The sequence below is a fragment of the Rhinolophus sinicus genome, chromosome 5, assembly GCF_057876585.1.
Source record: "Rhinolophus sinicus isolate RSI-liver-muscle chromosome 5, RSI-T2T, whole genome shotgun sequence".
Taxonomy (NCBI): Eukaryota; Metazoa; Chordata; class Mammalia; order Chiroptera; family Rhinolophidae; genus Rhinolophus; species Rhinolophus sinicus.
In genome coordinates this window covers 111,579,176-111,601,510 of record NC_142505.1, presented here as the reverse complement: position 1 = coordinate 111,601,510, position 22,335 = coordinate 111,579,176, and the positions used below count along the sequence as shown (strand labels likewise).

At 52.5% G+C, this 22,335-nt stretch overlaps 1 protein-coding gene across 1 annotated transcript in view; it reads left to right on the top strand.

The window, feature by feature from the left end:
• DNAAF5 (dynein axonemal assembly factor 5) overlaps window positions 1–16,380 on the top strand; it is a 31,696-nt gene extending 15,316 nt beyond the window's left edge. The window contains exons 7-13 of the mRNA XM_074314065.2: window positions 2,565–2,708; window positions 4,023–4,191; window positions 7,275–7,422; window positions 10,139–10,289; window positions 11,055–11,211; window positions 12,353–12,544; window positions 15,339–16,380. Of these exons, the coding sequence (XP_074170166.2) occupies window positions 2,565–2,708; window positions 4,023–4,191; window positions 7,275–7,422; window positions 10,139–10,289; window positions 11,055–11,211; window positions 12,353–12,544; window positions 15,339–15,475 (1,098 nt within the window). The 3' untranslated portion in view covers window positions 15,476–16,380. The remainder of the gene's footprint in view (window positions 1–2,564; window positions 2,709–4,022; window positions 4,192–7,274; window positions 7,423–10,138; window positions 10,290–11,054; window positions 11,212–12,352; window positions 12,545–15,338) is intronic.
• Window positions 16,381–22,335: the final 5,955 nt, after the last annotated feature.

The following is a 22,335-nucleotide window of genomic DNA, read 5'->3' as shown; positions in this document are numbered from 1 at the left end:
GAGGGCACCGCTCACAATCGTGTTGTGAGCCGTGTTAAACCTGCCAGGCAGTGTCTAGAGCAGAGAGGGGGAGCGAGGACGAAGCTTGGAGAGCGGATGTCGGTGGGCTGCCTCGTGTGCCCTGGGTGTTGTTAACTGCGCTCCAGCTTGTCCCCACACTGTCGGCAACACGATGGTCACGTTCATGTGCATTCTGCATTTTCACTCCCGAGGGGTTCTAAGGAGGATTTTGATCCCTCTCTGCAGATTTGCAATCCAGAAGCATTTTTCTTCTAGGGAGGTATAACTTGTGAATTTGTATTGGTGTTCAAATACATACTTCACACATCTTATAGCCAAGAAAATGTAATTTCACGTGTAGTGTAGGTTACAGAAAACTTGAATCCCTTAACCCATTGGGTTCATATTGTGTTTGGCTCCTCATCTCCCAGTTTTTCCAAGGAAAGTTTTGATGATCTTTTGAAGAAAGACGCCTCTTTCTAACAAAGCCCAGTAGTGACTTTCTGGATGTGTTCCATCCCTGGGGCCGGGCCAGGGAACCAGCCAGGACGGAACCCAGAACACGCACTGTGCTCCTTTCGTGACACACTGGAACGTGCAGTGCCTAGGGTGTGGGCAGAGGCGTCCCTGTTCCCAGCTGTGCCCCCTTCTGTGGCAGGGAGGGCAGCTCACGCTCATGTGCGTGTGTGAGTGCGCATGTGTGCGCACATGTGTGAATGTGCATGTGTGCGCGCACATGTGTGTGCGCGCACATGTATGTGTGCATACATGCGTGTGTCTGCATGCGTGCATCCTCGGGAAGGGGCACATGTCCCCCATAATCATCTCCAGTAGCTGTAAGAACAGGCCACGAATGTGTTTTGAGAGCAAACTGAAACTGAGTAGTGGAGGGAACGTGATTCTCTTTGACGTGCATGTTTGGTAACAGTAACTGTCGTCAGGCGACTGTAGCTCAGGACAGCTACCTTTTCCTGCGTGGCTAAACAGCACCGGGAGGGCAGGGTGTGCCATTGCTGTCGCTGACACGAGTCCCCCTTTCCCAGTGCAGCGCAGGCAGCTCAGCTGACCTGGTTTCAGGAGCAAAACCACTGGGGTCATTTTCGTTCTGTGCATGTGCAGGTCGATGCTGAGGCCCTCTGGTTAAGTGCTGAGAAGCCTATACACGCAGAGGCCTGCTTTCCTCCGAGAGGAAAATGCTGTGTGTGCACAGCAGCGCGATGCTTGTCGGGACACGTGGCTCTGCACGGACCCCACCGTCCGGGGCATCACAGCGCAGCCCAGCAAAAGCCGACAGTGTCTAAAAGCTGAATTCCTTTTCATTTTAATTGAAAAAATGCTTGCTCCTTAAATGTGTATTCTAGGTCAATTTAGAAGGTAGCGAAAATCATATTTTCAGAAAACCATCAATCCAGGCCTAAAAGACACTGGGCTTTGGGAAGAGTCAGGATTCGAATAAAACACCAATCTGTGGCTTCTCACAGGCGTTAGGGCATCCGGTGGTCCCGGCTGTGTCGCTGGGGTGGGCGCGTGTCCAGCTCCTGCAGGCAGAGGTGTTGCTCCGTGCACACGGGTCTCCAGTGCGTGAGGACGGGTGGGTCTGGAGGTGCATGGACCAAACTGTCCTGTGATCCAGTGTGAGTTTGCTGTTTAAGTTTATGTCACTTGTGACTGAGCCGTGGAGTTACAGATCTGACTCACTCAGGATCCAGAGCCAATCCGTTATGTAGCCAAATAATTGCCAACTTATTTGAACTCACACCCCCGTTAGTAAACATTTAAGCTTCCATTCCAATATACACATACTTATTTATTCACGAATCACGTTTGTGAATTACATTCATGACCAGTGTTCCGTCCTTTATGAAACACGGCGTTCTGAAGTGAACACTAGCAGAAGCGTCACTTCTGCCTCCCCTGCTTGCCCATTCCAGGCTCTGTTTTACAGTTGACGAGGCTGAAGCTGGGATGTGAGCGGCTGGACCCACCCAATCAAGCTGTCACCTTGTCCCCTCTATCAGGAAGCATTTTTTGAACCATAGAATTTTACTTATTTTTGTTAAAACTTAGTGTTGTAGCTACATTAAAAAATGCACAGAAGTAGAGAGAAAGCAGAATGAACCTCCGCGTACCCATCCTCCTGCCTCAGCAGTGACCGACTCTTGCGTTTTCTCATCTTGTCCTCCTTCCTTCACCTTTTTCCAGAACTTTGGGCGGTGGGCGGGGAGAGCTGGGGTTTTGTGAAACAAACCTCAGACACCCAGTCATTTCACTTGTAAAGTCTACATTACTAGTTAATGTTGCTGACACATAAGGACATTTTTTAAACAACTGAAATACTGTCGAGCAGTTAACAAAATGAATATGAATTCCTTAGTTTCCAGTCTGTGTTCAGTTCCCCATTGTCTAAAAAAGCCCCAGTGGTGCTGTGTTTATTTGCTGTGGGCTCTGTGGCTCTACCTCGCGAGGGGCAGGCCATGGCTTCCTGTCAGCCCTCGGGCAGGGTGGGAGGTGGGCGGCGGCCCACGCGCAGCGCGCAGCTAACGGTGCCCCCGCTCTGTCCCCAGCGTGCATACGGGGAGAACTTGCTGCTCTGCGTGCGGGCTCTCGTGGCCGTGGGCCGTGACGCCTGCAGCGGGTGCAGCCTGCAGCTCATGGAGGTGTTGGTGACCATCCTGGCGTTCGCGGATGCCACGGGCCTTGGTGACGAGGTGAGCCTGGTGGGGCAATCTGCCGCTTTGCCGTCCACGTGACGATGCTCACTGCTGTAAACCTCTGCCCTTGACCCCCAGCCTCAGGCTGCCCGACTGCAGCTGACATTTGGGATGAGCCTCTCATGAGCTGGCCTCAGGGTACACGGACATCTAGGTCCCTTCCAACCGCAGTGTGGTGTGTCAGTGCGGATGACTCATCTTGGAGTCCCCCTGGAGGCACGGGACGAGGCGTCCTCACTCACACCTGTGCAGAGCGTGTGGCTAACACGCGACGTGCCTGCGGAGGTCTGCAGGCGGGAGAGCAGCACAACGTTCCTGTTTCATCGCAGGCCAGCTGCACTGCCCCATGGGCTCTGCACATAGGCTTACAGCCCTCTGACGTCCATTCCCCGCCAGCCCAGGTGTCCTGCCGCTTCTCCCAGAGCTGGGACTCAGTTTCCCTCCGCGTCTCTCCAGGGCCCTCAGGCAGGTCTCTGGGCGCTGAGTGCGGGACGGGGGCCGCGACGCCAACACTGAGGAGGCTCCCGCCCTCCTCCTTTCTTGGGGCCTCTTTAAACTCTGCTGCATTTATTTCTCCCTTTGAAAACCTCCTTCCCAGAGGCTTGTGTCTTAGCGGTGGCTTGTGGCTACTGGCAGCAGCCGTTGGCTTACAGCGCCTCAGGCCAGGCTGGCCCCCGGCAGCTGCATGGCCAGGACCTGCCTGGTGTCCCAGCCCCGAGGAGAAGCAGCAGGGCGGCCGTGGCCTTGGCGCTTTGTGTTCCTTCTCCCTCCATCCCCAGTGCCGCAGTGTTCCTGTCACCTGCACCCGCAGGTCTGCTGGGCCGAGTGCTGAGCTGAGGAAGGACACAGGGGGGCTCTGCAAACATCGCTGACGTCTGTTCAGTTTAGTTTCCTGAAGCCAGCTGCTCCCCTTCTCCCTCACGGACTGAGCCCGGCTGGCAGCCCAGCTCCCGCTCTGCAGGAGCGAGAGGACGACGGGCAGGGAAGGCCTCAGACCCAGGGGCTCGAGGGGCTCGGAGAGGGAGGCACTTCGTCTGTTTCACTGCTTGTGGTGCAGGCGGCGTTGACATGACATGAGTGGAAATGGGAGCTGAACCCGGTGTCTGCAGTCCGGGCTCCCGGCACGACTTCGCGGGTTTCCATCGTGTCATCCTCATCACCGTCACTGGGGAAATGCCTGTGGTTGACCTGCTATTCCAGCCGGTCGCGTTCCTGAGTGGCTCTCAGGGTCTCAGGTGATGATGACGGGTCTCCAGTGGGGGCCTGAGCTGTGGAACGGGCTTGTCCCAGCCTGTGACTCACACCTTCCAGGTTCAGGAGACCATGGCCATGCTGGCCATGGAGGAGAATGGTGGCGACAGCCAGGACCTCTACCGAGAGCACGTGGGCCCTCTCCTGGAGTGGCTGGCCGGCTCCCACCACGACTGGACCGTCTACTCTGCAGAGCTGCTGCAGCTTAACGTGCTGCTCACCCACACAGGTGAGCCCCCGAAATGGCTCGTGCACGGCTGGGTGCAGGGCTTTGCCACCCCCAGCTGGGAGTTTTCGGTGTGAACCAGAGTGCTGGCAGGCTGAGCCGTACTGAACTGAGCTTGCTTTTCCTCGTGACTGCTAGTCACTGTCACCTCTGAAGGACACATGTTAAGGGACAAACCTTCATGTCTGAAGTGCAGAGGTTATGCTGGAGACTGGTGCAGCTCTCCCAGTCTGCCCGGCACACCGCTTTAGGGCGAACCTTGAAGCTGTGGCTTTTCGTGGTCCCTTTTGTGACCTGTGTCCTGCAGACGTGTCAGTGTGTGCAGAGCTCAGCACATCTAAGCAGCTGCTGGTGTGGGAGGCAGCAGGAATGCTGTGCCCCATCGGTTCTCCTGAGCCTCCAGACTCAGGCATTTTCCTGAGACAAGCACCGTCGCTTGTGATGCTCTCTCAGGTGTGGAATGACACCTCAGAATCCTAGTTAGGTGTTCATTAGCGAAACGATAGCAGTTCGTTACAGATATGCTGTACTTCAGGTGGGCATAACGTGTCGAGCAGGTCAGTTTGTCTTCATCTAATTGATGACAATCCTGTTTCCCTGGAAGGAAGTGGCAAGCGTCCCGCCACCTCTGGGTGCAGAGACGCTGTGACTGCTCTGGATCCAGAAGGGTCCCTGCTGTGACAGACTTCTGTGCATTGTCCCTAGAGAACAGTGGTTCGTCTCGCGGCCCACGGGCTGTGACCCCTGGAAAAAAACCCGAATTGTTCTGTCAGTTGTTTGCAAAACCACGTTTTTAAATATGAAAAGAAAATAGAGTTAATCTCCAGCAGTACTAACCATCCGTTGCAGGTGCTGTTCTGCTGCATTACAACCTCAGCCCCTCGTGTCCTCATAGGTACTCTGTGTGGGAGGAATTGCCACCCCCATTTCATGGTGGAGGAGACTGAGGCAGACAGCCCAGGGTCACACAGCTGGCAGGCTGGGGTGTGACCCGGGCCCAAAGGTCTCTTGGTGGGGGCCTAGTGTATCAGTTTCTCGTGTTTCACTAAATGTTGCCCAATTTCACAAATCAAATTGCTCCAGTGTTCACGTCACAGATGGGGACACTGGGCGAGTGCACCCTGGGAGACGAGCCTTGCGTCCTTAGCAGGACAGCCAGGGTTCAGGAGCGTGCCGCCCCTGCCATGGTCTCCAAAAATCTGTTTCCGTGCAGCTTTAAAAAGAATCTCTTCCATGGTAGTGTAGCTGATGGGCACCTCAGAAGGTGCCCATGGTGCCCATGTCGTGCTCAGGAAAATGCTGGCAGGGTAACGTGAAGCGAAAAAGCAGGTTTTAAAACTACAATTCAGTAATCCCAACCACGTTTCCTGTGAGTACGTCTGTGTGAGCATGTGCAAGTGTATGCAAGGTTTGTGCATGTATGTGTGCACGTGTGCACGCATGACTGTGCGTGTGCGTGCATCTGTGTGTATGAGGTGTGCGTGTGTGTATATTTGTAAAATTGCAAAGGAAGTATAGCAGCGTTCCCAGCTGTGCTCTGAGTGGCTTTTGCTTTCCGCTTTATTTATTTTTCTGTATTTCCCAAGTTTTCTGTAGTCAGCACGTGTGGCTGTAACAAGCAAAACAAAAGGAATTAAATACTTAGTTAAAATCCTTCAGTCCCTTATTTACACAAGTTCCGTAAGAAGATGACGTTTTTCATTTAATTCTACATTTAAACATAGAGAAACAGAACTTCCTAAATCTTGAGAAGGTGGGAGGACTGCACAAGAGAGAAGCAGGTGGGACTGTCCACGTGTGAAGCCAGAGGTCAAGGAGGGGCGCCTGGGGGGCACATCCAGTAAGCCGGGAGCAGGGCCCCGGACGGGTGTGCGGGCAGCGGCCGGGCTGTGTGAAGAGTTAGTCCAGCTGGTGATGAGGGTGGGCAGGTGCAGCGTGCACGGTGAAATGTGGACTTGAAATTGGGATGCCGGTTTCATCTATCAAATTAAACGCATCCTTGGTGGTGTCGAATGGGAGCCTCGTGCTGGCGGAGCTGTAAGTGTGGCTCTTGTGGAAGCAGCCTGAGTTCGTGCTTCTAGAGTTCAGCGTGTTCAGACCTTGCCTCCAGCAATCGCCTGTGTGAGAACCGTCCCGAGGAAATACGCTGATTATGGAGCAAGCCAGGAGCCCAGAAATACTCCACGGGCGCAACTGAGTAGCAGAAGTGGCCCAAATACCATACAGGAAGCTCCTATATGATGATGCTCTGAAGAAAACATGCCCTTCGGCCACCACGGTGTCAGCCTCTGGAGCAGCATGGGGACACGCCTGCGGTGACGTGAGGCACAGCCAAAGTGCAGGCAGCTGAGCACACGCGTCGTGAGTGGACGATGTGCAGGGTGGCACAGACTGCTGCGGAGGCCTCACCGTCCTGGGGGCGTGTCTCTGGTTTGCTTTGTTTCTTCCTCCCCAGACCCACACACAGCTCCAGGCTGATGAGCTGACACCCTCTGGCCGCGCTTTCTCCCGTCGCAGGTTCCACACCGCACCTCTTTAACAAGATCTAAGTTGCTTGGCTTGCTCTCTGAGTTATTGCAGAGACAGCAGACTGTGTGGTTTCACAGTGACCTTTCTTGGTCCAGAAAGCAAACTCCTGTCTGCTGGCATGGGGCCTGGGGGTGGGGGGCGGTCATTGTGAATCGCAGCTCCTGTCTACACCCCAGGCACGATTCAGTGAGTTTCCAGATGCTGCATACCAACATTTGTGTTTGAAATCCTTTAACGGCATGGGGAGAATTGTGGCCATTCCTTCATCAAGTAACAAGTTTGAAAAAGAATCATGGCTGCCAAGTTTAAGGGCCAATATTAGACAACATATTCTGAAAAACTGACTTTCGTTGGTTTAACACATTGCTTGACTGTGAATTTTTTAAGAATTTGGAAAAAGATAAGGAAATAGAAAGTTTACGTATTGAATAATCAGAGTGATTTGGGGGGTTAAGTGCGCTCATGGCGTCCAGGGCTCGCGAGCCCCTGCGGAGGCGCTAAGACAGGAGCCGGACCCAGTCGGACCCAGCAGGAACCAGGCTGCTTCTGTGTTCCAGGCCCCGCCCTCGGAACAGCGCTGCCACAGCTCGTCCCCATCCTCAGCAGCTGCCTGCAGCCGGCCAGAGACCCGCAGATGCGCCTAAAGCTCTTCTCCGCCCTGTCGCGCGTGCTGCTGAGAGCCAAGGAGACCCTGGACTCCCAAGGGTAGGTGGGCCCGCCCCGCCCCGCCCACACCTCGCCCCGCCCGCGCCCCTCCCCCCCGCGCTGTGCTGGGGGCGGGGCGTCCCCACTGTCCCCACTCGGAGGTCTCAGGTGAGAACTGGGGTGGTCCTTGCTGCCTGCAGCTTCGTTTCCCCCCTGGTAAACAGCGGGGTCACGGTAGTGAGCACACTGCGCAGAGACACTAAATCAAAGTCCCTTTAGTGTGGCCATTAAAATTCCACTGAAGGAAAACGTTTTAGGGAACATTAACTATTAATGGCTTATATATTAGCTGTTCTGAGTTTTAAAAGCCTTTTGGTACCTTTCAAACCTAACAGAATTGATTGAATTACCACTGATCGTTAAAGCCGTAGAAAGTGCTTTTAGGTAGCATTCCAACACTAAGGGCCTCGGACTAGATGGTTTTAAAGTCAAGGAAAAGGGAGCAAGCGACCTGAGGTAAATGCAGGGGGGCCAGAGCCCTGGGGACACACCGCCCGCAGCAGCCGCCAGCCTGAGTGGCTCTGGTCTTTCTGTGGGATGCTGTGAGCTGTCTGGGGACCTGTCCCCCCGAGGGAACAGGTCTATCCGAAGTCCTGCTTGGTTGTTGGCCTGCGGTGACTGTCTCCTATGGAAATAATTGGGTTGTTCAGACTTCTCGTCTCTGAATGTTGCGCTGATCCCTCTGCTGTTGCGCCTCTAGCCAGACAACACATGGCAGGAAATCCCTGCCAGGCTGCAGAAGCTTCCGGGCTTCGAAGGGACATGAACAGATGCTGAGTCAGCCCTAGCAATCAGCCCAGCAGTAGGCAGATCCTCCCGTCTGTGAACGCCGTCCAGGCCGTCCATCCCCCCCGAGTCTGGCTCAGCCGTGTCCCTGCAGACAGTAACCCCGTCAACACAGCGTCCGAGTTGGGACCAAGTTCCCAAAAGAACCTGCGCTTGGAGGCTTCTCCTGGAAAGCACTCAGGATCGGGAGAAGAAAGGTGTTCGATTTACAGTTACTTAGGTGGAAGTATTAGCTGTTTTTACAGACAGGGAAAATTAACCAAAATATTAATAGCATCTGCCTGGTTCTGAGTTTTAGGGTTATCAAACGGTAGGATATGAAATACGTCAGTGACTGCTGAGACAGGAACAGTGGAAAGGGGATCCATCCACTGGGTGGGCATTTTCAGGCACCCACGTGGTTTGTGGGTCCTGCTCTGAGGGTGGGCGGGAGGGCCTGGCTTCGGCCGCTGGGAGTTTCCCCCTTGGACACAGGCGCTGTGAAGGCTCCCATGCCTCGTTTATATACCAGCAGCTCTGAAGAGGCAGCGAGGACGATGAGGGTCTGAGTTTGAGGATGGCCCTTTCTGGAGGACCGCCCCCTAGGTGGGGAGGGTTCTCTTTATGAACGGGGTGTTCCTTCAGCGGAGCACCCCAGAATGAGAGCTCTGAGCAATAGCATCTGCGATCCCGACCCTGCTGTGAGGACCCAATAAGAGGACGGATGCCTGACCCTCTGCAGGGACACTCGCCTGTCCTGCCCTTGTCCTCCGTGTGTCTCAGGTCAGAGCAAGGCCCCTGCGGGCTGTTCTCTGCAGCCTGAGGGCCAGCACCGCCTGCTTCCTCATCTTAGCAGCCGAGGAGCTGTGCACGGGCTGCCTCTTCCTGCACCGCACGCTCGGCAGTTCGTTTTTTGAAAATCTAGTGCTTTTACTCTCCCGCATGCTGATGCCTCAGAGGGCAGTGCATTCTTGCGTTGGATGCAGGACGCAGCCCCCGCCTGCATCGCAAGGCCGGCTCGGACCACAGGACGCAGGGCTCTTTCCAGAGGGGCCTCTTGTAAATCACTTTGCAGGAAACAACAGCTCTTTACTTGAAAATAAAAGCACCTCCAGAACCTAATTGAGGATGTGCAAATCATCCTGAACCAATGCACTTTCCAGGTGGGCTCTGGGGCGCCCCCTGCTGGACACCGCACCCGCACACCTGCAGGGCGCCCCGGAACCGGAACCGGTGAGAAGCAGCTGCTGTCTGCGCCCCCAGCCTCCTTTGGGATCGTTTGTTGTAATGCTGGAAATCAACCAGTGGATTAATCATTCCAGAAAATATGTTTTCATCTGTGAGCAGATGCCTTTGGGTGCGGTGGGATTTGGCAGGAACGCAGAGGCTCGTCTCTGGGCAGCATTTAGTGGGTGCCCAGTATGGGACCCTGCAGTACCAAGCCTCCAGCAAGTGGAGATGTGACAGCCGGGGTTCTGGTTTGGTTTAGATTTTTGTCTTGATGGCACATCAACGTGGTTGCTGAGCACTGAGCTGAGAGTTAGCGGCGGCAGACCTGTGGTGCTGTTGCCGAAGTGGACAGGAGTGTGTCGGGGGGCCTGTGAGGCCTGTCTCTCTAAGTCACACCTGTGGGGGTGACTACTGGCCTGGTTGCTGCTCCTGTGACGGGTGCTTGGTGACGTGTGCTCAGAGCTGGAGGAATGACAGGGAAAGCCCCTCCTCAGCACAGTGGGAAGGAGGCCAGAAATATACTCTTGGGCCCCTGGGGTTCCCTGGAGCTCAGGATTGACCCATGGCTGGTCCCGGAGAGGCCCGCAGGAGCGGCCACCTCCCCCAGGGAAGCAGGGGGCTGTCTCGTTGGGGGTCCACTTCCAGTCTCATTTCTGCTTGTTTTTCTATTTGGCCTTTTCCCTAGTCTGCCCTCCTCACCTTTCTCATGCTTCCTTTCCAGGCAGTTTCACAGCTACCTTGACACTGTGATAAAGGACATCTTGGCCCCCAATCTGCAGTGGCACGCGGGGAGGACAGCTGCAGCCATCCGCACGGCAGCCGTGTCTTGCCTCTGGGCACTCCTGAGCAGTGAGGTCCTGTCGGCCACACAGGTGAGGGGCCCGGCGTCCGGGGCCCATGCAGGGTAGGATGGGCTGCACCCGGCTGCCGGCCCCTCTCAAAGCCCAAAGCCACTTTCTAGAACAAATAGAGGAAAGGGAGCCTGGGGACCCAAAGGCAGAGCCTGGCCAGATGAGTCGATGGGAGATGGGAAGCCGAGTCTGATGGAGAGTTTCCTTTGATCATCTTGGGGGGTTTCTGAGGTTTACAGATTGAATGTTACTGTTTACAAGACAAAGAATTTAATCACAGGAGCCTAACTAACTTGACTGGTGTGAGCTCCCTGCGTTATTTTCATTCCTCTCTCCAGCTAACAAATTAAGGGAACAATAGAGACAAGAGTTTTAAAACGTTGTGTTCCTGTGCTTGTGCCTTCACGTTGTGAAAATACCTCACCAGGTGCCCACCTCCTGTGTGAGCCGCACCTCCTGCTACCCCGAATGGTGATTTAAGTTAAATGTCCCCCAGATTTTCTGGACACAGGACACAGGCACACGAGTAAGTAAAGTAGCAGCTGTGTAGGGTTTGTGCCTCAGTCACACTTCGTGAGTAATGGACTTCTTAAAATCCAACTGACTGCGTTAAACAAAAATTGTTTAAATTATCTAGACTGTAAAATCGAGGTTCAAGTCCACTTCTTATGTACAGTTTTCAGAATAGCCTTCCCGGCTCCATGGTGTTTGTACCAAAACCCAGTCTGTCGTCACTGACTGAGCATATGCACAGGGTGCCTCACGCCCCGTTTGTGCTGATTGCAGGTACAGGACGTGCAGCGGACACTGATGCCCGCAGTTCTGGCCGCCCTGGAGGAAGACTCGCAGACGGCTCGACTGACCTCATGCCGAATCATTAGCGTATTTTTAAAAACCTCTGGTGGTGCGACTGATCCAGATAAATTCATCAAGATTTACCCCGGTAGGACATTTTCCTTTTCCAAAGCATATGTGTATATTTGTTTGAAAAGTGTTTCTTTTATTCAAAAAATAGAAAATGCTACTTTGACTTCTGGTTAAGTTGGTACTCTGAGTCCAAACATGACACCGACAGATAAAGCATCACTGAGTAGTCGACAGAGCACGAGGAGCAAGACCGATCTTGCAGACAAGAATTGGGGGATGTGGGGACCCCAGGAGCAGGGCAGGAGCTTAGGTTCCCAGCAGCCAGGGGGCAGCTGGAGTGCGTACCCGTGAGCGTACCGTGAGCCCAGGCCTGGGGACCCCCGGTGTCACTGCCTCTGGAGCCCAAGCACCAAACGTCCCGTGCAGAAGCCGGTGCTCACCCCCGCCGTGGGGAACGGCGAGTGCGGGCGGACTGCGAACACAGGTTCCTATGCACGGCAAACCGGCCTGGAGGAGGGTAGCAGCTACCCAGCGCTGGAGTGATACTCAGTCATTTTAAAAGACAGTTTTAAGAGCTCCTGGACGTGGCTGGTGGTTACTGAAATTTAAAACTCGGTGCCCTGGATGAGCTGATGCCAACATGGCTGGGGCACAAGCCGCGAACGGAGATGTCGCCTCCCACCGCACTCGGGGGCCCAGCGCGCGCTGCTGAGGCTCCAGAAGACTTGTGGGGGCCAGAGATTTCTTGGAGATTATGTGAGAAAAGCCGACATTTGATAAAGTCTTACCATTAACATAAGAGTTTGTACCCATTGGGGAAGATGATTATTCTGTTTTCAGCAGCAGAATGGTCTGGTTCTGGAGGCTCAACAGAAACAGAACTGACACAGCTGGTGGCATGTCATGTCACCGGGCCTCAGGTCTGTCCCCAGAGCCCACGGAGAGCCGGGTCAGCAGACGTCCCTCCTGTGCTGTCTGCTCTCAGGGAGGGTGGGGCGGCCCGGCGTGAGGCCCGTGGATGACGGGCTTTGAATGGACCGTCATGGGGCCACCTTGAGGGTGCGGGAAGGTGTGGAGGAGCTCGGGGCTGGTCACTCCTACACTCTGTCCACGGCGTCCACCCTTCGGCCAGAGCGGGGACCGGATGTGGGCTCCTGGGACCTGGGGAGCACTGCACTGGCCCTTCTGCCTCACTGCCGTCCTGCCCCTCCTTCCAGAACTCTTAAAACGCCTGGATGACGTTTCCAATGTTGTGAGGCTAGCGGCTGCCTCTGCCTTGGTCACCTGGCTGCAGTGTATCACAAAGGACACCGGGAAGTCTCCGTCCCAGAGTGACATTCAGTACCTGTACAGGGAGCTGCTCGTGTACCTGGATGACGCCGAGGGCACCGTCCAGGATGCGGTCTTGGGTGAGTGTCACGCTCTGACTGACACGCGTGTGCCTGTGTCAGTGCCATCCCCATCCCCACAGCCAGCCGCATGGGACCCGCAGGCGGGGTGGTGGGGACCCTGTGGGCCCAGGCCCGGGACATCCCGAGGGCGTGACCTTTGTGGGGTACAGCCGTGATGCTTGCCGTAACAGAACTAAAGCAGCAGGCTTAACATACTGATTTCTGCGTTTAAAACGGGAAGCCCCTTCCGTATTAACATAAAGAAGGTGTGTCTTTCAAACATACATTTTCCAAAACAGAATAATGAGCAAGAAGGGTGTCACTGTTGTAGACGTTTACAGATCTCTAATGTATGTCTAGCCTGATAGAAGGCAGCGAGATTGTCATAGGTGTTGTTTTGGTTGAAGTGCATGGAAAAATCGGGCCTCACAGATGGATGTGGAGAGAAGCATTTCCTGGCCATTTCGGAGCAGGGGGGATTCTCCGATACTGGACTGGCCACTCACTCAGAGGGTTGACTCTGAGGCCACTGTGTCACTTGCATGTGTGCTTTGGTAACACCCTGCTCTGGCCACTCGGAAAGTGTCACCATTGAATTGTGCAGCTCTTCTGAGTGTTGACGTGTCACATTTGTTAGCATCAAGCTTAGAAAAGGGAAGAAATGCTTTGGGAAGCTGGAAGGCTTATGATGGCAGAAATGAGCTTTCTGTGGTTGTAATTTCTGCTTGAAAGCTTAAATGTTATCACTGGCCACAAATACTGTCACTTCACTCATTTTCGAGAATATGTTCGGCCGAGTTCCCAAGTCTGGATACCCGAGTTGGTCAGTCCTTTGTCACTTGGTTGTTCTTTGGAATAGATGTGGTGTTTCTGTCTCGGCAGCAGCTCTGCCTCACCATGCCACGCCCCCTCCTCATGACTGTGTCCCCTGCTCACCACGCCGAGCTCCCCTTCCTCACAGTGTTTATAGGTCGGGCTCAGTGGACACCGAAAAGTATGGTGTATCTGTAGAAAGCCCTGGAGACACCACTGAGAGTGATGCAAAGTGTAATGAAAATGCCAGTAAGTAGATTTTAATGAGAGTGGAATTCTAAAAATAGTCAAATAACCCAGAAATCAAGAAAGAAGGAAGAGGAGACAGAAACAGGGACAAACAGGAAACAGATAGTAAGCCAGGTCCAACACGGCAGCAATCCCAGTGGGTGTCACTTTTTAGTTTTCAATCCCAGCTGACATTCAATGTTATATCAGTTCCAGGTGTACAGCATAGTGGTTAGACCTTTATATAACTTACAGAGTGACCCCCCCATAACTCTGGTACCCACCGGGCACCATGTTTCGTTAGCACAATATCACTGACTGTATTCTCTAAGCTGTGCTTACATCCCCATGACTATTTTGTAATTGCCAGTTGTACCTTCTAATCCCTTCGCCTTTTTCACCCAGCCCCCTAACCCCCCACCCAGCTGGCAACCATCAGTTTGTTTTCTGTTATCTATGAGTCTGGTTCTGTTTTGTTTGGTCGTTTATTTTGTTCTTTATATTCCACAGATAAATGAGATCATATGGTATTTGTTTTGCTCTGACCTATTTCACTGAGCACAATACCCTCTAGCTCCATCCATGTTGTCACAAATGGCAAGATTTCATTCTTTTTGTGGCCGAGCAATACTCCATTGTATAAATGTGCCACCTCTTCTTTATCTAGTCGTCTATTGATGGGCACCCAGGTTGCTTCCATGTCTTCACTATTGTGAGGAATGCTGCAGTGAACGTGCTGCAGGTATCTTTTCGTTAGTGTTTTGGATTTGTTCTGATAAATACCCAGGAGTGGAATTGCTGGGTCATAAGGTAGTCCTGTTTTTAATTTTTTGAGGCACCTCCGTACTGTTTTCCATAGTGGCTGCACCAATCCCACCAACAAGTGCACGAGAGTTCCCTTTTCTCCACATCCCACATCCTCACCAATAGTTGTTGATTTATTGATGATGGCCATTGTGACAGCTGTGAGGTGACACCTTATTGTGGATTTAATTTGCATTTCTCTGATGATGACGTTGAGCATCTTTTCATATGTCTATTGGCCATCTGTATGTCCTCTTTGGAGAATTGTCTGTTCAAGTCCTCTGCCCATTTCTTAAAAATTAAATTTATTGGGGTGACATTGGTTAATATTCTGCCCATTTTTTTAATCAGATTGTTTGGTTCTTTTTGGTGTTACATTGCATGTGAGTTCCTTATATATTTTGGACATTAACCCCTTATTGGATGTATCATTTGTGAGTATCTTCTCCCATTCAGTAGGTTGTATTTTTGTTTTGTTGATGGTTTCCCTTTGCTGAGCAAAAACTTTTTAATTTGAGGTAGTCCAATTTGTTTTTTGTGTGTTGCCCTTACCCGAGGAGACATGCCCAAATGGATATTGCGAAGTGATGTCGTTTACTGCCTCTGTTTTTTTTTGTTTTTTTTTCAGTTTTATGGTTTCGGGTCTTACATTTAAGTCTTTAATCCATTTTGAGTTTATTCTTATATGTGGTATAAGAAAGTGGTATGATTTTTCTTGCATGTATCTGTCTGGTTTTCCCAGCACCATTTATTGAATAGACTGTCTTTACGTCATTGTATATTCCTGCCTCCTTTGTCTTAGGTTAAGTGACCATATACTAGGTATGGGTTAATTTCTGGGCTCTCCAGTCTGTTCCATTGATCCATGTGTCTGCTTTTATGCCACGACCATGCTGTTCTGGTGACTATAGCCTTGTGTTGGTTTAATACTTATTTCTGTCATCTTAAGGGTGTTGCTCTTTTACAGAGGTCCTCAAAGAAGGCAGTGTCCTGTTCCCTGACCTGCTGGTGACAGAGACGGAGGCTGTCATGCACAAGCATCGCTCACCTGCCTACTGTGAGCGTCTCCTGCAGCACATACAGACCACGCCGCCTGTGCAGTGACTGGAGCCTGCAAAGCTACAGCTGGCGTGGGGGGCACGGACACCAGACCTCCTCCTCACTCCCTTGGGATTTGTGGCCTTTGAACCTCCTAGCAGGGCACCTTCTTGTCAGCAGCCTAGGACACTTACCAGAAAACTGACAGCGAGAAGAATGTATTTCCTAAGAAAAGTGCTCAGTTTTCTCCTGGGACCCTTTTTCAAACTCAGCAGTTTATGAAGTAACATTCACTGAGTGGCTCTATATTTTCATGTTTTTTAATACAGTTCCTTGAGAGGTCCGCCAAAGAGCTACAGCTAATTTGAAATGAAAACTGTCAGCTGTGCACACTGGCGGCCACATCAGCTCTCGCGTGCTCTCTTCTTAAGGCCACTGCTAGGTTCATGGATTGGTGGGTCTGTCTGGCTTAAGTGTCCACCAAGAAAGTTCCCGACCATTTTTTTTAAAGCCAAAGGGATTAAAAAGAAATGCCATTCTTTCTTTAGATTCTGACTACTGAAACTTAATGTCTCAGTGAACAGACTAAATGGAATTTGAAATCTTAAGAACTATCATCAGTGAAATTTTTCCCATTTAAAATGTACTGGAACTTAAAATGATATGTGGATATATTCGGTCACAGTATTTTTTTTAGGTCAGTAATGCTAACAGTGTTGAAATAGAATATTTAATAAGATACAATTCTCGTTGCTCTTTTGTAAGTAGCAGTAAAGTAAAATTGTATTTTATTCTGTAGCACTTCCTACACCCAAGTGCCTAAAAGATTTCATTTTCAGTGGTGATTATTTCCAGAAGCCAAACATACACACACGCTAACAGAAGGGGGGCTGCTGTGTGTATTTTCCAACAATCAAATATTAACATTTATGCCTTGGTGTTCGAAATTTCATTAAAAGTATTTATTATAATTATTTTGTATGCTTGTCTTTATGTGAGTTGATAATTAATTGCCATTTTTAGAAACTGCTCGTTTTTCCCCTAGATTTCACCTCATGGTGAACCCAGCCTCAGAGTCCTGGCCTCTGCACTTCGGGCGGCCCCCAGCTGGCAGTAGTGTCCTCTCTGGGCAGCAGGTGGCACGAGCCCCCACCGCCGACCACATGGGCCGGCGGCAGCAAGGCTACCTGCCTGGGGCTTACCTTGGGACAGGCTGGGGGTGGGCCGGGGCCCGCGGCCCGGCCAGGGGTGAGGTGTGGACCCAGGCCCCCGGGGGCGCATCCGCTTGGGAGCCTCTGACGCCGGGGCTGCCCTCGGAGCCCAGCGTCGGTGATGGACGGGTGCGGGGCCTGAGGGAGCCCTCAGCTACGCCCTGCGCAGGCTCCCGCCCCGAGCTGCCCTTTGGCCTCGGCACCCTCTGCCTGTTTCTTCCGCCGATTCGCGGGAAACCTGTTAGAAATGTGTTCTCAGGCCGCAGCCCCGCGCTACGGAATCGGACCTGGAGGGGCCCAGTGGTCGGCCACCGGGGACGGTGACGCCCCTAATGTGTGGGGACGCCTGCCCTGAGCCCCATCTCCTATCTCGGTCACCTGTTAGGGTGCCCAGAACCTACAATAAATGGCAGAGCTTGGCTGAGAGCACGACGCTAACCCGACGGCTGCCAGCCGATCACCATAGAAACACGCCATAGAAACACCCGCTTCTGTGCGTCTCAGCGCACGGCGTTCGGAGGCCACCTGGCGGTGACCGGGGCCCCTAGCACAGTGTCCGCAGGCCTGGAAGTCCGAGAAAGGCGCCCCCTCCGGTGCAGGGCTCGGTGACCCGGCCCCTGCGCAGGGCGGCAGGCCCTGGCCACTTCGTGTTCCGAAAGTCTGGTAAGTTGTTTCAGTTCAATTAGCAAATACTTAACGGGCCCTCACCTCCAGGTGGCGAGTCCAGGGACCTAAAATGCAGTCCCTGCAGCCGCCTGCCTCGTTGAGGGGTGATTCACACGCGTGCCACTCACCGCGCCGTGTGTGCACTTGGCCGTTAGCACGTTTACAGAGCGGTTTCTGACGGTGGCCACTCTGACCGGAGTGAGGTGCTATTTCATTGTGGTTTTAATTCGCATTTCCCTGATGATTGGTGACGTTGAGCATCTTTTCATGTGTCTGTTGGCCATCTGTGGGGACAGAGCCCCAGAAAGTAGTTTACAGGCTCTCGGCCTCACGTGGAAGGGTGCTGGCTCGGGCGGTGAATGGCCGTGGGCTGTGGCTGATTGGCCGTTGGCTGTGGCCCATTAGCCGATTGGCCGCTGGTATAACTGCTGTGGCTATGAAGGAGGGCCGAGGAGAGCGGAAGAGGAGAGCCGAGAGAGAGGAACAGAGTCAAGAGAGTGGAGGAAAGTCGTCGGTCGGTCGGTTGGCGGAAAGGCAGACGGCAGGTCGCGCATCCAGTGGGCCCAGCCTCCAGTGAGACCATAGTGGTATGATTCCCCTACCTATGGCTCCGTGGGTGTTCCTTTTCAGCCTCACCATATCCTGCGTTCTTGTGTGGGGGGCGGGAGCAGAGACCCCGCAGGCCGCCCCGCCTGAAAGATGGCGCGGCGAGGCCTCCGCACACGACAAATGGCGCAGCCAGCAGGGTCTCCCGCACGACACCGTCTGTGTGTCCTCCTTGAAGAAATGTCTATTCGGGTCCTCTGCCCATTTTTTAAATTCATTGTTTTTTTAGTGTTAAGTTGTTTGAGTTCTTTATATAGTTTGGATAATAACCCCTTATTGGATGTATCATTTGTGAATATCTTCTCCCATTCATTCAGTAGGTTGTATTTTTGTTTTGTTGATGGTTTCCCTTTGCTGTGCAAAAACTTTTTATTTTGAGGTAGTTTCTTTTTTCTTTTGTTGCCTTTGTCCAAGGAGACATATCCAAAACGATATTGCTAAGAGAAATATCAAGAGTTCACTGCTTATGTTAAGTCTTTAATTCATTTTGAGTTATTTTTGTATATGGTATAAGAAAGGGGTCCAATTTCATTTTTTTCCATGTATCTGCCCATTTTTCCCAGCATCACTTATTAAAGAGATTGTCTTTACCCCATTGCATATTCTTGCCTCCTTTGTCATAGATTAACTGACCATATAAGTGAGGATTTGTCTCTGTATTCAATTGATCCATGTGTCTGCTATTATGCCAATATCATACTGTTTTGATTATTGTAGCTTTGTAGTATAGTTTGAAGTCAGGGAGTGTGATACCTCCAGCTTTGTTCTTTCTCAAGATTGCTGTGGCTATTTGGGTTCTTTGGAGGTTCCATATAAATTTTAGGATTAATTGTTCTAGTTCTGAAAAAAATGTCTTTAGTGTTTTGATATAAATTGCATTGAATCTGTATATTACTTTAGGGAGTATTTAACATTTTAACAATGTGAACCCTTCCAACCCATGAGCAAGGTTCATCCTTCCATTTATTTGTATCTTCTTCAGTTTCTTTCTTCAGTGTCTTATAGTTTTCCAAGTACAAGTCTTTCACCTCCTTGGTTAAAATTACTCCTAGGTGTTTTAAGCTTTTTGAGGCAACTGTAAATGGGACTGTTCTCTTAATTTCTCCTTCTGATTGTTTGTTATTGGTGCATAGAAACACAACAGATTTCTGATTCTGTATCCTGCAACTTTATTGAATTCATTTATTAGTTCTAATAGTTTTCTGGTGGAGTCTTTAGGATTTTCTATATATAGCATCATGTCACCTGCAAATAGTTGACAGTTGTACTTCTTCCTTTCCAATATGGATACCTTTTCTTTTTCTTGCCTGATTGCTGTGGCTAGGACTTCAGTACTATGTTGAATAAAGTGGTGAGTGGCCATCCTTGTCCTGTTCCTGATCTAGAGGGAAAGCTTCAGCTTTTCACCACTGAGTATGATGTTAGCTGTGGGTTTGTCACATACAGACATCATTAGGTTGAGATATGTTCCTTCTATACCCATTTTGTTGAGAGTATGTGTTTTATCTTAAACCAACCAACCCACCCTAGAGAGATCTCATATTTTCACTTAGGTCACAGAAAGGAGATTTTAAAAGGAAGTAAAGCTTGCCTTTGAACCACATTGTAGGTAGGGGCAAATAGATGAATTATGTTTATGAAAATAACTTTGAGCTTAAAATGCAAGAAGCGAAACTTTAGATTATGCAAAGATTTCTTAGACACAGCACCAAAAGCACAATCCATACAAGAACAAATGGCCTGTGTGATGTTACATATAAGAGAAGCAATTACTGTATGTTACCTAGGGTGGTGGGCTGTGGACAGCATTTCTTTTCTGTTTTCCAGACTTTGAGTCCTTTATAATTTTAAAAGCATTTTAAGAGGCTACAGGCAGTGCTGTTGTAGGCACCCACTGGTGTCTCAGAAGGGAGGCTGCAGCCTGCGTAACCTACAACCTCCCTCCGTTGACCCAGGCATGTCCTTGGCCGTGTACCCCAGGGGTGTGAGGCTTGGAACCTGTCCCAAGGACGAAAGCACTTGCGCATTTGTTCCTAGGTGTCTACCCAAGGTTTTCTTAGTGTTGGAAAGTGTAATTTGAAGAGACAAAGAAGTACCATTGTTGGCTGACAACAAATGGTAACTGTAGACGAAGAATCTATTTACAGGTCAAGTCTAGGTGTTCGCTCCCTGGCCTAATGGCTGGATGTTTTACCCTGTACTGTATTTCTTTATGTTTCCATTCTTCCAAATGTGGAAGTTTTAGCTAAGATTCAGAGGGAGGAGAGGTGGTGACAGGGGCAACTGTCAAGTGGGGAGAGAACAATGGCCTTTTAAACTCAGGTAGGGGAGCTGTGTTTGGTGCAGACACTGGCAGTATTTTACTGTCCTGATGGCAGGCATACGAGCTGAGAGCGTCGGCATGAGGATCAATGATCTCGGGCTCTGTGCCCAGGCAGCAGGTACTTGGGTTTAATGTAAGTACACACATCAGCCTTGCAGCTTGTGCGGCTGCGCTGACTCCCTGAGGCAGGAGAACGAGCTGCTGGAATGACCCTCCCGGGAGACAGCACTTGCCCTTGAGAAGGGGCCTTGGCCTCGGTGGTAGGGTGCCGGCTCAGCAGCTAACACCTCTCGTCGCCTGTACCTCTGCGCCTCATTAACGAAAACAACGTCAGAAACTACTGTGAACATTTCACGTACAACTCGAAACCGCTGATGACACTAAACGGCAAAACCAAGATGAGGACTCGCTACCTCGGAGTTGATGCTGCCGGAGAAAACCTTACGAGCCGGGAGCCGAGAGCCCCAGAGCCCCCGCCGCTTCTCTCCGCAGTCCCCGTGCCCCGTACCCTGGTGTCCGGAAAGGACGCCCGCGGGCTCCGTGCGCCGGCTGCTCCTGGGCCGCCGCGGGACGGCCGGCCTCCTTGCGCCCCGACCGGGGCTCCCTGGGCTGGGCCGGCCAGGGTCCCTGACCCCGCTGTCCCCTTCTCGCCAGTGCGTCGCAATGTCTGGCCGCCTTGTGTGCGCAGGACAGATGCCTTCCTGCGGTCACAGAAGCAAGTGCCTGTCAGGGCCGACACTGCCTGCCGACCTCGGAGCCCCGCTCGCGTCTGCCGCCCCGTCCGGTGACCGCGCTCCAGCACGGCCTTCACGTCTGCCGTCACCCGGGCGCCACCCAAGCCCAGCGCAGCCAGGAGGCTGTGGCGCGCCCATTTCCAGGGGGCGAGGCTGCGCCCCGACGACCGGCACGTCCCCACACGAGTCGCGCCTCGCGGATGCGCAGGGCCCGGACGTCGCTTCCCAGCCGCCCTTGCGGCTAGGGCGCGGCCACGTGACCCGGGCTCCGCCAATCAGGGGCGCCGGCGCCGGCGCGGCCCCGGCGGGCATGCGCAGAAGGGCCGCGGCATTGCGTTCGGGAGGCGCTGGGTGTTCACGTCGTGCGCTCGCGTCTGAGGAGCGTTTGCGCTGCTTCCCCATCCAGTCCCCAGAGGTTCGGGCGGGAGCTGCGCGGGCGGGATGTGCTTCCTGTGCCGGCGACGCCCTGAGAGCCAGCCCTGCGCCCGCGCTGCCTGGGGGCGGACCCGGGGCTGCGACAGGACCCGAGGGGCGGCGGGGGACCGCCAGCGCGCCTCCCTCCGTCACCGCGCGCTCCTCTCCTCCCCGGGCCTGGTGCCGAGTCGCCCGAGTCAGCCAACTCGTATTGTCGCGCTGCGTACAGAAGTGCCGACTGCAGCGCTCGGACGGGACGCGACGCGATGCGCCCGGCGGCCTGGATGCTGCGAAGGAAGGACGCCGGAGCCGACCTGCGGGAGCGCCTCCGGCCGCAGCTTGCGCAGCAGGAGCAGCAACGTCAAGAGCAACGCCAGTGGCTGTGACGTAGAGTAACAAACACCCACGGGTCCATAGTGACGCAGCGCAAGGATAAGTGAGCGGGGGGAGCACAGCTGTCACAGAAATGTGCCATCTAACGCGGGAGAAATGAGGGCACTAGAAGGTCAACGTCTGGCAACCGCGGTAATGCTCACAAGCCGCGGTTGGACGAAGGACGCGAGTCGTAGGCGAAGCTCTGAGACGTTATTGTGGCACTTCAAGCACCGCCCCTAAGATACTACTTACAAAGCACAAGTGGTGAATGTATTATGTGCAACAACCAACACCTCAGGCCGAGCGATCAAGACATAACATGCAGCGACCGCACATACCTCTCCTACAATGCACCGCGGGCAGCCTCGCCTCCTAAAGGTGCTCTTGCCAAAATGCATGACCTCAGTGTAATCCTGGGAAACACCAGACACACCCAAACGAGGACGTTTTACAACGTAGCTGAGCAGTGCTCTTTACAGCAGCTTTGATATTTGTCCCATAATTATGTAAGATGTTAACAGGAGACACTGGGCAGAGAGTGGATGGGAACTCTGTACCATTTTTGCAAAATACAGGTGGACTAGAATGAACTCATCT